The 14,306-nt window shown below is 40.3% G+C and overlaps 1 protein-coding gene across 3 annotated transcripts in view; it reads right to left on the bottom strand.

The window, feature by feature from the left end:
- MDM4 (MDM4 regulator of p53) overlaps positions 1-14,306 on the bottom strand; it is a 42,895-nt gene that overhangs the window by 9,846 nt on the left and 18,743 nt on the right. Inside the window, exons 4-9 of one of the 3 annotated variants that reach the window (XM_081791918.1) lie at positions 11,262-11,395; positions 10,137-10,192; positions 6,047-6,114; positions 5,217-5,316; positions 2,648-2,808; positions 1,241-1,390 (exon numbers count right to left, since the gene is read on the bottom strand). In XM_081791918.1, the coding sequence (XP_081648044.1) occupies positions 1,241-1,390; positions 2,648-2,808; positions 5,217-5,316; positions 6,047-6,114; positions 10,137-10,192; positions 11,262-11,395 (669 nt within the window). Of the gene's footprint in view, positions 1-1,240; positions 1,391-2,647; positions 2,809-5,216; positions 5,317-6,046; positions 6,115-10,136; positions 10,193-11,261; positions 11,396-14,306 lie in introns of those variants that run through there. The other 2 variants (XM_081791919.1, XM_081791920.1) reach the window with 2 other exon arrangements.

The raw sequence follows: 14,306 nt of genomic DNA, 5'->3' as shown, positions 1-14,306 counted from the left end.
GATCCTCTGGTTGCCCTGTAACAACATGCCCATGGACCAGGACACAGAAAGTCAAGAAATGTGGGAAGTGTCTTCTAAATTTTAAAATTTGGAATTTAAAATTCTAACAACACCCTACTTTGTGATCTGGTAAATGGAATAAAACCAATTATGATTCAATTAGGGACCTCAGTATAGCAACTTTCTCATGCAAGTTCAAGTATTCTAAGTCCCACCTCTCTCCATGGAAGTTTCCAAATGTCCCCTCTGTCTTCCTTCAAGCCACTTGTAGTCCCTTCTAATGCTCCCAACATACAACTAGGCTAGCAGGACCTAAGCATCTATCTGCCTACAAACACACCAGCATATCCTTCAGGAACCCAAATTACTATGAAAATCCCTTAAATTAAAAAAATGACCCTATTCAGGGTATGTGTTTTGCTACATTTATTCAATGAATGTTTACTGAGAATCTTGTCGATGTCGGACACTGGATCTGGCGTCCAATTTCTTTTGAGACTTGAGCACATGCTTCATCTTGGTGTGCTCACACCATGTGTATTTGGAGTTCTCTCTTCTTTCCCCTTATTTAAACTCTAAAATACGTAGGGAGAACTCATCTATTTCCATTTACATATAAATGGCTATGAAAGACACTGAGATGTTCAAGAAATAAGAATTTCTTTCCCTACAGGCTGCTGTGGCCATTTAGAACGTTGCCTTGTTAGCAAAGAAAGGTCTCCTAAGGAAACAACTCCACAGTGAGAGATCAGACAAGCAGGAAAGGGCAGCTTATTGCTTCTAAAGGAGGAGGAGTTTCACCCAAACAGTCCTATTCTGTTTTTAAGACAGCCTTGGTTAACTTAATGTGACTCTTAAAACTGGATACAGGAAAACATGAAAAAGTAATGAGTAAAAAGCTCAGTTGGTTAAGCATCCAACTCTTGATCTCGGCTGAGGTCATTATCTCACGGTTCACGGGATCGAGCTCCGCGTCAGGCTCTATGCTGACAGTATGGAGCCTGCTTAGAGTTCTTTCTTTCTCTTTCTCTATCTCTCTCTCTCTCTCTCTCTCTCTACCTCTCTCTCTCTCTCCCCTCCCTCGTGCCCTCTCTCTCAAAATAAACAAACTTTAAAAAAAGAAATTAAAGGGGGGAATTATGTGAGTCATCTGTTGTACAAAAGGGTTGGGATACCAGACCTGAACAGATTATGCTAGGTACACGTAGATACAAACAAGGCGAAATGTTTCCAAACATACCTTTTTGTCTCTTACTTTCCCTACTTCTTCACTTGTTTGTTCAGTATCTGCGGCTTCAACTTTGATTCCCACACCAAATTGCTCTGATACAGACTCATTCAAAAACCACAAATCATCTGTGGTGTCTGAAACAATGGCAGTACCTATATCCTAGTAGAAAAAAAGGTTTATAGTCAGACGCTTATCAGTGATGCTGAACCAATAAAAATGAACCCAAAACTCAATGTCCCTACACATCTCCAAAGAACACCTTGCCTCTTTCTTCGACGGACATCTATTCATTCCAGACATCTACTTCACATCTACTATGTATAATAAACTCGTGAGTGGATATAAAGGAGTCTGGCAAAGAATTCTCTACTTTAACAGTAACTCAAGTATAACACTTGAGAAATGGTACTAAAGAGCTTAAAGGCTAAAGACTCATAGCTGCTCAACTAAATAGAATCCATTCCCTCAACTCCTTTCCAAAGGTGGTATTCTGAGAACCTAGAAGACATTCTATTAACTGTGGTACATCATTTCCTTGACAGTCAATAATGTTTATTAAAATATGAGAAATACTGATAGTAACTCAAATCTTCTTTCTGAATTCCCAAACAACTTTAAATATGACTTTCTTTCTACATTCAACTATGGATATTTTATGACATGCTTTTCTCCAATATTCCTAAAAGAAAACTTATTATTTTGCCACCATTATATACCCATTCATTTACTGAGCAAATGCTCACGGAACGCCTTTTACGTGTCAGATACTGTTCTAAGTACCAGGTAACAGAATAGAGTGGTAAATGATGCGAAAGCCCTGGACTTACATTTCAGTAGGGGTAAACAGACAAGAGATACATAAACAAAACAGAGTAACAGTTTTACAAAGCGAGAAGTGCAATGGAGAATATAAAATAAGATGAAGGAAGAGAATAATTACGGCTCGCATTAGGGTATGACACCGGAAGTAATAAAAGGGGTTAGATTTTGGATATGTTTTGGGTAAAGAGCTGACAACGTGAATGCGGCATATGACAGAGAAAGAAATCAATGATATCCCTTTGGACTGGGCTAGAATTACTGGATAGAAGGTAGACGTGTGAAAAAAGAAAGGCTGGATAGGAATGTTTGGGGAAAAAGAAAAATTAAAAGAAAAATCTGGTTTGAACATGTTAAATGTCAGATCATCTAAGTGAAGGTGTTGAGTAGGCAGCTGAATATAGAAGGTGGGCATTTAAGAGAAGAGGTCAGGGCTGCAGATACAGATTTGAGCATCAGGCGCACACAGATGGTGCTTAAAGTCGTGGCACTGAATGAGAATTCTTACAGAATGCAATGTGTGGTCGGTCAAGAGCAACCAAGAATGTTACTCTTTCAAAAGAAAACAAAAAGTTCCTCTTCAAATGTGACATTTACCTGATTTGTCTGTAAATCAGTTGAGCCATTACTTCTAGGTGTATAGTTGTTCCTCAGGTTTCCTAAAAACCACCAAGGCAATCCGGCTATATCCCACTCCTCAAACCCAAGGTCCAGCTTAGAGGTCTCACCTTGGGTTAAGTTTTTTATGAAGTCTTCACCTACAGCGGTCAAACGGAAAGAACGGTAACTATGGACACAACACTAAGAATCAAAACCCGGTTTGTAACACTTACAATCTCTTTCTAAGACAGATAAAAAGACATGTCTACATCCAGTACAAAAGTGGCAGAGCCAAACCTATTTAGGCTTCATTCATTGGTAAGTAATGACACCAGAAGTAGATGGATCATTTATCAAGAAATCTAAACTCTGAAAGCATCCAAACAACGACAGTGCTCTTAGAGGATTTCAAAATGGTCATTATTCGCATGTTAAACATTCTTACCACAGCAATAACTAAAGAATGACTCGCTGTAGCACATGATGCCTGATAATGGCGCGATCCATTGAACTGCAAATGGTGGCGGCTTGGTGGTCCGACAGGAGACAGAACCAAGGCAGCCCAGACCGGAATGCGCACTCACAAGGTTGACGAGGCAGTCTCACCGCTACCACGTATTCAGGAAATGTTTCTCACTAACTCACGTTTTGAAAGGTAACAACCATCATAAAATGCTGAACTCAAGGTTATCCAAGTAAGTATGTCCTTTCTAGATCAATGGGCTCTCCTGGAATTATCTAAAATCAAGAAATATTACAAATCCAAAACATAAGAAGGCCCCACATATTCCAAGTAAGAGATGTTGCTTTGTACATCCAAGTGGCATTCAAGGTGGTTACTAACATAAGTCTGTTGCTACCACAAGAACTTCTTTTCTTTCTTTCCCATCATCCAATCTTTTTCTGCTGTGCTTTCCTCTTTTCCTACTTTCTCACTCTCCTCTACTCTTCCCAATGCACCAGGCACACCAATGGCAACCACAAGTGTTTAAATGTGCTGAGGTACACGTGCTTGGCGACATTTGTAATAAATAGATCTCTGTCAGAACAAAAGGTTACCTATCTACTTACAAATTATAATGATCCCTGCCCATTAAGTTCAGGAGAAAGTTCAACTTTTTACTTATTCATTACTAGCATTATCAAAACCCAAATTCCTGAGATGGCACCATATTAAAATTATTCTCATCTATTCAAGCTCTATAACTTCTTGTAAAGAGAACAGAAATATACTTTCCACATATAAAAAGTCTGTCCTTTCTATCTATTTTCCTGAGGATACTAAGCTATTTATTCTCAAAGTTTACATCACAAACAACATATAATCTCTTGAATTGGCTATTCTTATATTTCAAATAGCTTTCTGAGTAGCAAATAAGCAAGGACCTGCAGTTATAGAAAAAAATACACATTTAATACCATTCAGAACAGAATAAGCTCCAAGGTAAACAGGCAGCCCAAAATTCAGTTGCATGATAAATTGTTTCAATTTTAAACAATGAAAACAATTTCAGCAGCATCACTCTCTGGAGGTTGCTGGAGGTCTAACCTGCCACTGCTCCAAGTGTGAGCCAGGTGCCTAAGACTAGAAACTATCGGACCATGAAACACCTCTGAGTAATTTATGACATTATACACCTTTGTAGAAAAAATGTTAGGACATATTTTATACAGCAGGGAACGGGGGAAACTTCCAAAATATCGACTAACTTGTTTAACTTGACCATAGCATATCCAGTATGGATGGCAAAGAGCTGAGGACTACCATCCAAGGACAAAGGAACTACTAGACTTCTGATACCTCATTCTCAGCTCTAACATACTAAGTACATATCTTTGCAAACTTCAAAACTCTCTGAAAATTAGCCTTTGCCTCAAGCAGACAAATAAAAATAAAAATTGTAACCAGACTGAACATATACAGGTGTGACAGGATTTAAAAGGCCAAGGCAGGGGCGCCTGGGTGGCTCAGTCGGTTGAGCGGCCGACTTCGGCTCAGGTCACGATCTCGCGGTCCGTGAGTTCGAGCCCCACGTCGGGCTCTGTGCTGACAGCTCAGAGCCTGGAGCCTGTTCCAGATTCTGTGTCTCCCTCTCTCTGACCCTCCCCTGTTCATGCTCTGTCTCTCTCTGTCTCAAAAATAAAAAAAAAATAAAAATAAAAAATAAATAAAAATAAAAAATAAAAGGCCAAGGCAGCTGACTTGCCAGGCAGCAAACTGATAAATGTGTAGCTATCTTCTATTAGCACACTAGGCAAAGGAAGGGACTGGCTCCAGCCCAGAAACCACGGGTTGCTAAAGGAGCACTACCATCCTCTTCAAAGTTAATAATGGTCACTGGGGGAAAGAAAAAGTTTTCAGAAAAGAATGAGAAACAGAAGTGTGACATATGCCCCTCCTACTTCATATGCAAAGAAAGTACATTATATTTTGAGTTGCTTATATAATGGTCCCAATTACAGCCAGTGCTTAATATGAATAAATGCCATTTCTAGAAGTCATCAACAAAAGAAAAAATGAAAAAGAGAAAGAAATAAGTGTATATAGCCTTAACCCAAAACTTACCTTCTCTAGAATTTCTGCATTTATGTTGTGAGGTAGGCAGTGTAGGTATATTGCCTTCTTCCATTCTTTTCCTAGAACTGGAACTTTCTTCCGAACTTTGCTGGAAAAAAGGGAAAGATGTGTATTAGTGCAGTAAAAATGACTGAGACCAGGGGATGTAGCAGTTCCACTCTGGCTCACCAGTTAGTGTGCGGCACAATGGGTTACGCACAAGAAAGAGATCTCTGGAGTTCACAACAGTCATCAAATAAAGGCAACACCTCTCCTCAACCCACTGTGAGCAGAACTAGGAGAACCCCAAAACTGGGGGGAAAAAAATCTCTGCACAAAAGGTCCAAACCGACTGTTAAAAACAGGCTATCGCTCTAAAGCCTCTAGACTACAAAATTAGGCATCGTTCAGAAAACATGTGAAACCCTCAGCATATACCAAGATGATCATAACGTTCTCCCAGGTCTGGGGAAGCTTTAAGAACGGCCTGACATGAATTTAACTGCCGCAAGCCTGTTAAAATCGAATAAAGCAGTTTTCTCAAACACCTACGTACATACACCATCACACATACAGGCACACACAAAAACCCCAAAGAAAATCCAACTGGAGGAACTGAAGATCAGAAGTGCTACATCCCAAAGAAAGATGCAGAGACTGGAACTCTGTTATAGGCAGAACAGAGAAGGTTCACTCTGTCCCTGGTCTGTGAACTCCCAAGAACCTTTCTTATTAAATTCTTACCACATTCAGGGAAAGGTCTTGGGAGTCCAAGATCCACAGGTACAGAGAAGGGGCCACTCTGTACAACAAAAGAAGTCACCGTGTGGTGATTTTACCTTCAGTTGGTCTTGACTTGGAATATCCATACTGTGATCCTGTGCGAGAGCGAGAGTCTGAGCAGCATCTGGATAGCAAGTAAAACAAAAGGAAAACCTTCCCTGGTAATAACCATTCTTTCCACATAAAAAGGACCTCAGCAAACAACCCTGGAGCCAGGTTTAGTCCCTAACGATGTACTTCTCCATGTTGGCTGGACAAGGCTCTCATCCAAAAGGGAAAAATCAAAACTGATAAAAATGGCAAAGACCAAGACAGGCTATATTCAAGATATGTTACCAAAATGTAATCTGGGAGAAAAGGAAAAATAACTAAAAAATGTCCACAGTAAGGGTTCAAATTTTAATATGAAAGTGATTCCAACCAAAAAATAACGGAGAGTATTTTTACCGTATCTTCCCAAAGGTGCTTATGAGCAAAGGTGCCTAACTTGTAAACTAACAAACAAACAGAAAGTCTGGCTTTAATTTTTGTTTTCAACTGTTAAAGTTATACAGGGTTATGAAATCTGCAAATCTGGACTTTTCCCCATTTGCTTTGTACACAATAGCACCTCGTGTAAACTTACATTCTAAGTGTGTATGATGAGTTCATGGTTTACATTCCCACCACCTGAATATAGAGTTTTTTTAATTAACAAGTTTTATTTTCCCCAGTTACTATCAACATTTCCTAAGAAGGAAGAGGAAGCAGATAAAGTTTTTCTCAAAGGCAATAAATAGCAAAGAAAACAGTAACCTGAGAAACAGAATTCTAAGTCTGAAAGAAATGTACTTCAAGGACTTGGAAATTTTTCAAGCAGAACAGAAGATGAAAACATAGCCAACAGGAAAACAAGCTGTAGAGAACTGAATAACCTAGTACTCTCATTTTGTGAGGTTATATGTAACTGAAGTGTTCCCAAATAAGTCTACCAAGGGTTGGGTTCATTAGCTACCATCAGGTCCAGAGATAGAACACTTACGGAAAACCTCGTCCTCACGTAACAAAGACTGCCAGAGAAAAGAAAAGAATACAGATCCTACAGTTGTCTGATAATTCAATTGTTTTGCACAAAGCAAACAATTTCAAAACTGTAATTATAAACAGCATTATTTCTACAATCATTTTATAGGTAAATGGAGATACTGAGAAGTTTGAGACAGCACTTTCTGACCAGAGTGGTTTTCAAAGATCAATTATCAGACAATGCAGATGAAGCATTTCTTTAATAAAGCAATCTGATTACTGTCATTTGTAGTTCTAAAACCTTACTACCTTACTTAGGCTACAACATTTAGAAGCAAAAAGAAATTATCTGGGAAAACTACAAAGTACAAAGGAATTTTATTTTATTTTATTTTTTTTTTTTTTTTTTGGGACAGAGAGAGACAGAGCATGAACGGGGGAGGGGCAGAGAGAGAGGGAGACACAGAATCAGAAACAGGCTCCAGGCTCCGAGCCATCAGCCCAGAGCCTGACGCGGGGCTCGAACTCACGGACCGCGAGATCGTGACCTGGCTGAAGTCGGACGCTTAACCGACTGCGCCACCCAGGCGCCCCCAAAGGAATTTTAAAATAAGCGCAAAGTTTGTCACGTATTTCATTTTACCGGTATACACGTGGAGATTTGGAGAAATGATTCATAAAGACCCACCTTTACTTTAATGGCATTTCGCAACCATCAAAATAAAAGGTTTAACTCACTTGCAAAGGTGTACACGGAAAGCACTTTTCTCATTTGCCCTTTTAAATATAACACATGTAACTCCATTTATGAAGATCAACAGAGCTGCCCAGCCACAAGCACGAATGCAAGGGCAAGTCGGAGCAGACAATCAATCAAAATTACTTTGGTGCAATTTTCTGGTTTTGAACATTATACTGTGGTTACATAAGATGTTACCATCTGGGGAATCTGAGTAAAGAATATCTGGAACTCTTTATAATACTTTTACTACCTTTCCGTAACTGAAGTTATTTCAAGGTTCACACGTTTAAGAACAAACAAAATGTTTTAAAGATTTAATGTTCACAGGAAAAATGTGTTAAGAAAAACTAACGGGCAAATTCTATATGACACCAATGCGTGTGTGTGGCACAATGAAAAGAACAAGAACTGGCCAGTCAGAAATTATCTGTTCTACCAAGTGTCAATGACAACTAATCTTGGACAAATCACTCATTCTAAAAAAAAAAAAAAAAAAACCAACAAAAAAACCCCTCAGTTTCTTCATCTCCAGACCTTCCTCACAACCTTGTTGTGAGGATCATCTGAAACGTCTGTTACAGAAATTTTCATCTTAATACACAGCATGTTAAATGCTGCAGAGAAAGTGCAAGAAAGAGAGAGAAAAAGTGAGAATCACACCCACTCTAGATATTCAGAGAACAGATCAATCAGAAAACAAATTCCACCGAAAGAGTAGATCAGCAAATATAAAATCCTCTGTGTATTTCAAGTCTGCAGTGAATATCCCAGAAAAGCCCTACTGTTTCACAAGTGACTGAATTTCAATAAAGCACTATATTATTTACAAGGCCTTTCCTCCCAACAGAAATTTACAGCTGGGTGAAGTGGGCGAAGTGGGCAAATTGTTCAATGAAGTCAACAGGCTCCAAAATTCAATGTAAGTTCAAAATCACATTTCAGTATGAAAGCAAAGTCTCTCTGCTCTCACTTTAAATCATAAATCTTTATTAGAAACAGATTCTTTCCAACTACAGTATTTATTTCAGTGAACTACTGAAAGATAACCAATCTAAAAGAAACTAGGGATGCCTGGGTGGCTCAGTTGGTTAAGTGTCTGACTTCAGCTCAAGTCATGATCTCACAGTCCGTGAGTTCAAGCCCCAGGTCAGGCTCTGTGCTGACAGCTCAGAGCCTGGAGCCTGCTTCAGATTCTGTCTCCCTCTCTCTCTGCCCCTCCCCTACTCGCGCTCTGTCTCTCTCTACCTCAAAAATAAATAAACATTTTTTAAAAATTATAAATAAATGAGTAAAAGAATTACAAACTTGGGCTTTCTTCAAAGGTCAATGTTACCCAAAATCTGATTTGAAGCTCACGAAGGGGCTTCACATAGGAATGGAGAAAAAAAAGGTGTCATCATTTGGCAACGAGCAAGGGAAATCGGGTTACATTTCAGTTATGTACAGCTGATTCACTTATCGCTAACACACCAAACATCAGACCCCAAAGCAGCCAGTCTCCTGCACACGCCTACTAACTTAAACTCAAAGGGCAGTATTTACAAGATACAGAATCAAGCAAAGGGTTAGGCAGATCGGCATTCATACACCAGAAAGCTAAAGCCGTTAGGTGAAAGGGTCTCGGGGGACCTTTATAACAGATGGGTCAGGGTAACACCACGTGAGCCCACAGAACCTGAACATCACGGAAAGAGGGACAAGCAGACCTTACATGACCCGGATGCGATGCAACAGATGTACAAAGCACCACCCGTGAAATGTTCTCGGCAAAAAATTTAAACTTGAAACTATTCAAGCATTACTAGTTTAATGAAAATAGAAGAAGACATTTAACAACATCACAAGGATACAATGTGCAACCTCTAGAATGTGGGAAATTCTACAGGACAAATGAGCCATTTCTTCAACAAATAAATGACATAAAAATAAAAGGAGGATTGTTTTATAAAGACACTTAGGGGTGTTTCAACCAACCGCAATGTGTGGACTTTGTCTGGATCTTGATCTGAACAAGCCAAATGTGAAAGATATTTCTGAGATAACGGGGGGTCACTATACATACACTGGCTACTGGACAGTAAAAATTAGAGATTTTTACAGTATGTCCAGATGAAAAAAAATTAAATTAAAAAAAAAAAAAAAAAAGCATGTCCAGGTGAAGCAAATGTGGCAAAATGTTAACAATTGCTAAGAGGTAGGCATCATACTAATCTATTTTCAGTATATTTGAAATTTTTCACAATGAAAAATTAACGTAATAACAACATTCTGTGTAACAGGAATCCCTCTCGATCATGCCAACACAGCATTTCATTTCCACCTCAATCCTCGTTTTCCCATCATTTGCCCCCTTGAGCTCAAAGCTGTGACACACACTGAAGAAATATGATGTGACATACCTGTAGTGGCAGTGGCTAAAGTGACAAGATTCTTTCTTAGCATATCATAGAGAGGGCTGTCAGAGAGACAAAAAAAAAAAAATTAATAACCCCATGGTTTTCCAATTTAGATGTTATGTGTCTATCTGATATGTGACCTTCCAACTTTCTCTATAACACACAAAAAGGCAGATATTTTTTTCCCCCAGGATAGATTTGTTTGTAATCATTTAAAAGTCAAGAATGTTCATGCCCAAGCCCTTTTGTTACTTTGCCCTCATTAAAAAACTAATTAATTTACATTTTATTTAATTAGCTAACAGCCCAAGATTTCCTTTAGAGACCATTCCTTCCTTCTAGGAATTTTTACAATTTTAATTGGGGAAGGGGTGGAAGGGAGTCTTACTAATATAAGACAAAATGAGCTCAGAAGAAACAGTCATCATAAAGCTATCCAAAGAGAACTGGCTTCCCAATTACCTACTAGCTTTTGACTCTGTAACAACCATTTACACCCCATGCAGCTGGAGAAAGTCACACAACAGGTCAGAGGACCTCTACCGCGATTCTTGAGGCCCATCATCAACCTCGAGCTGCCCGGCAACACTGCATTTCTCTCACCAGCTCACTTTCCTCTCTCTACAATGGTTTCACAGAATCCTAACCTAGCCACGGGAAGCTCCTCTCACCCAGGCCTTTGCACATGACGTGCTATCTGCCAGAAGCTCTCCTTCAACACTCTCCTTCGGGCCCCTCACTCCTTAGTTCTCTTTCAGCTCTCAGTTCAAACCACTTCCTCAAGGAGCATTCCCTTGACTCCTAAGACCCTGAATCCCACCCCCAACACAGCTGCATGTACCTCTTTTCTGTAACACTTACCCACGGTATAATTTTACCTTGTGCTGGTGTGACTGTCTGATTAAGATGGGGAAGCGCATCTACTGTCTAACTACCCTTTAAGTGCCATAGAATCTGAGACTGCGTTGCTCACTGACTTGTTCTCAGTGCTTCACAGGCTACCTGACATACATAGGCCCTTAAATATTGGTTGACTAAAAAAAAAAAAGATAACCATTAATAACCTATGGAGACTGAGTGGTTAGACAGAAGCCCCCAAAAAGATAAACCAACCTTCGCTCTCCCTACCTCGGATCTTTCACGGAGAAGCTCTGACGTCCTAGCAGTTCTCCCAGAAGATCTCCACCACAATACACCATATGCTGCTCCTGCTGGTCATAAAGCTGCTTCACCATTATGTACTGGCCTAGATAGTGCATGACCTACATGGTGATAAAAAAGCACGAAGAGGTCTGTGCAGCTGCTCCAAAAGACACAAATTCATTATGAGAAGATAGTTTGCTAGAGAAAGAGGAAACATTTATGAACATGACTGTCGTGCTCGAGAAAGGAGTCCTACAACAAGAGAGCTGTCCTCAACCACCAGGCTCCTCCACTTATTCTCATGCTGGACGTTAACAGACTTACTTTTTTTTTTTTTTTTTTAAGTTTATTTATTTTTGAGAGAGACAGAACATTCTGTGCGTGTGCATGAGCAGGGGAGGGGGCAGAGAGACAGGGAGAGAGAGAATCCCAAGCAGGCTCCATGCTGTCAGCTCCACAGGACCCCAACAAGGACTCGATCTCACAAACTGAACTGTGAGATCACGACCTGAGCTGAAATCCAGAGTGAGACGCTTAACTGACTGAGCCACCCAGGCGCTCCCAAACTCTTACTTTTTAGAAATGTAGGGTTTGACAATGATAAAAAGTGAATTTTCCTAGTATTCCCTTAAAATTTTTTTTCTTTTTATTTTGAGAGAGAGAGAGAGAGAGAGAGAGAATCCCAAGCAGGCTCCACACCAGCAGTGTGGAGTCCGATGGGGGACCCAAACTCATGAACTTGAGATCATGACCTGAGCCAAAACCAAGAGCTGGACACCCAACTGACCGAGTCACCCAGGCACCCCATCCCCTTAAAAATTTTTTCACCAATCCAGATAAAGACGTCTGTTCTATCATTAGAAGTAATAAACATTAAATGTGCCTGGGTCATAAAGTATTTTCCAAGTCCAGAGACCCATAACTACAAGAGGTTTGTGATGCATGTTCACTTGTTTTTGGCAAATGAAGTACAAGGGTTAATAAGCCATAAGTGCATAAAACATAGAATCTAGTGTTTATCAAATAAAAGTTTAGCCTATCTGGCTTTTTTCAAAGTTCACAACAATGGAAGGAACTCAGACAAGTTCATGATTCAAAATTTTTAAGTTATCTATTTTTTTCATGATGTTTTCTCTAGGTAAATTTTTTTAAACTGTTTAATTAATTAAATTCCCTTAATGACAATAAGAATTCTGTTATCACAAACAGGCCAAAGCAGCTATTTTTATTTTTAGGTCCCAACTTCTCAGGAATTATTAGGTATCTTCACAGAAGATTTTTCCAACCCTGTTCCCACTATTGGTACAAAAATGCTCCCAGGTTCCCCTCCATCCCAAGCAACATTCTGTCCCAGTGTTAATGGTGCTGTCATACCTAACCAAATATCTAGGGGGGAATAAGATGGGGAAGAGCACCTACTGGAAGAAAAAGGAGAAAGTTTTATATTTAGCCTGTCCAACTTGTAAAAAAGAAATCCACTGTAAGTATGCAAAATAAGATCTTCTACAACACTACTCTACATGAGTACGTAATTAAATGTTTGCAGCTCCTGCCACACCACCACCGCCGCCACCTTCAGCTCCCGGGCCCCAGCTGAAGAAGGAGGGGGGTAAGTAAGAAATTCGCTAGATCATGGCTTGCCCAAAGCAGACTGCTCCCAAATCGACGGGTGGTATAGCACCGAGGAAGCCACTGACTACAAAAGCCCCTGGCGAGAGTGCGCCCACTACTGGAGGAGTGAAGAAACCTCACCATTACAGCTCTGCTACTGTGGCGCTCCGTGAAACTCCACAGAACTTGTGATTTGCAAACTTCCTTTCCGGCATCTGGTGTGAGAAACTGCTCGGGACTTCAAAACAGATCTGTGTTTCCAGCGTGCAGTTATGGGTGCTTTGCAGGAGGCAAGTGATTGAGGCCTATCGGTGGGCCTTTTTGCGAGACCAGTGCTCTAACCCCTGTGCTACGGAGCCTCGGTGGGCCTTTTTGAAGATCAACCTGTGTGCTGTCCATGCCAAACATGTAACAATTATGCCAAAAGACATCCAGCTAGCACACCACACACATGGAGAATGTGCTTAAAAATCCACTATGATGGAAACTATTTCATTCTTTAAAAAAACTATTTGTCTGGGGCGCCTGGGTGGCTCAGTCGGTTGAACGTCTGACTTCAGCTCAGGTCACGATCTCGCGGTCCGTGAGTTCGAGCCCCGCGTCAGGCTCTGGGCTGATGGCTCAGAGCCTGGAGCCTGCTTCAGATTCTGTGTCTCCCTCTCTCTCTGCCCCTCCCCCGTTCATGCTCTGTCTCTCTCTGTCTCAAAAATAAATAAAACGTTAAAAAAATTTAAAAAAAAAAAAAAAAAAAACTATTTGTTTTCCATGGGGTCAAAAGGTACCTAAGTATATGATTGCGAGTGGAAAAACAGGGTACAGAAATCGGGTATTGGCAGCTTTTCCATTTTCATTTGTGTGCAAATTTTTTTTTTAATTTTTTTTTAACGTTTATTTATTTTTGAGACAGAGAGAGACAGAGCATGAACAGGGGAGGGGCAGAGAGAGAGGGAGACACAGAATCTGAAACGGGCTCCAGGCTCTGAGCAGTCAGCACAGAGCCCGACACGGGGCTCGAACTCACGGACAGTGAGATCGCGACCTGAGCCAAAGTCAGATGCCCAACTGACTGAGCCACCCAGGCGCCCCTTGTGTGCGAATTTTTAATACAAATGTGGGACCTAAAGTCACGATCTCACGGTCCGTGAGTTCGAGCCCCGCGTCAGGCTCTGGGCTGATGGCTCAGAGCCTGGAGCCTGTTTCCGATTCTGTGTCTCCCTCTCTCTCTGTCCCTCCCCCGTTCATGCTCTGTCTCTCTCTGTCCCAAAAATAAATAAACGTTGAAAAAAAAAAAAAAAAAATTAAAAAAAAAAAAAAAAAAAAAAAAAAAAAAAAAAATGTGGGACCTAAAGCATTAATGCAAGTCAAAATGTTTTAGTGAACACGTCTTAGCAGTTCAACTTCACAATAATTATAAATAAA

This window comes from Panthera onca, chromosome F1, assembly GCF_046562875.1.
Source record: "Panthera onca isolate mPanOnc1 chromosome F1, mPanOnc1 haplotype 2, whole genome shotgun sequence".
Lineage (NCBI taxonomy): Eukaryota > Metazoa > Chordata > Mammalia > Carnivora > Felidae > Panthera > Panthera onca.
The sequence above is the reverse complement of the archived record's forward strand: the minus strand, read 5'-3'. Positions and strand labels throughout refer to the sequence as shown.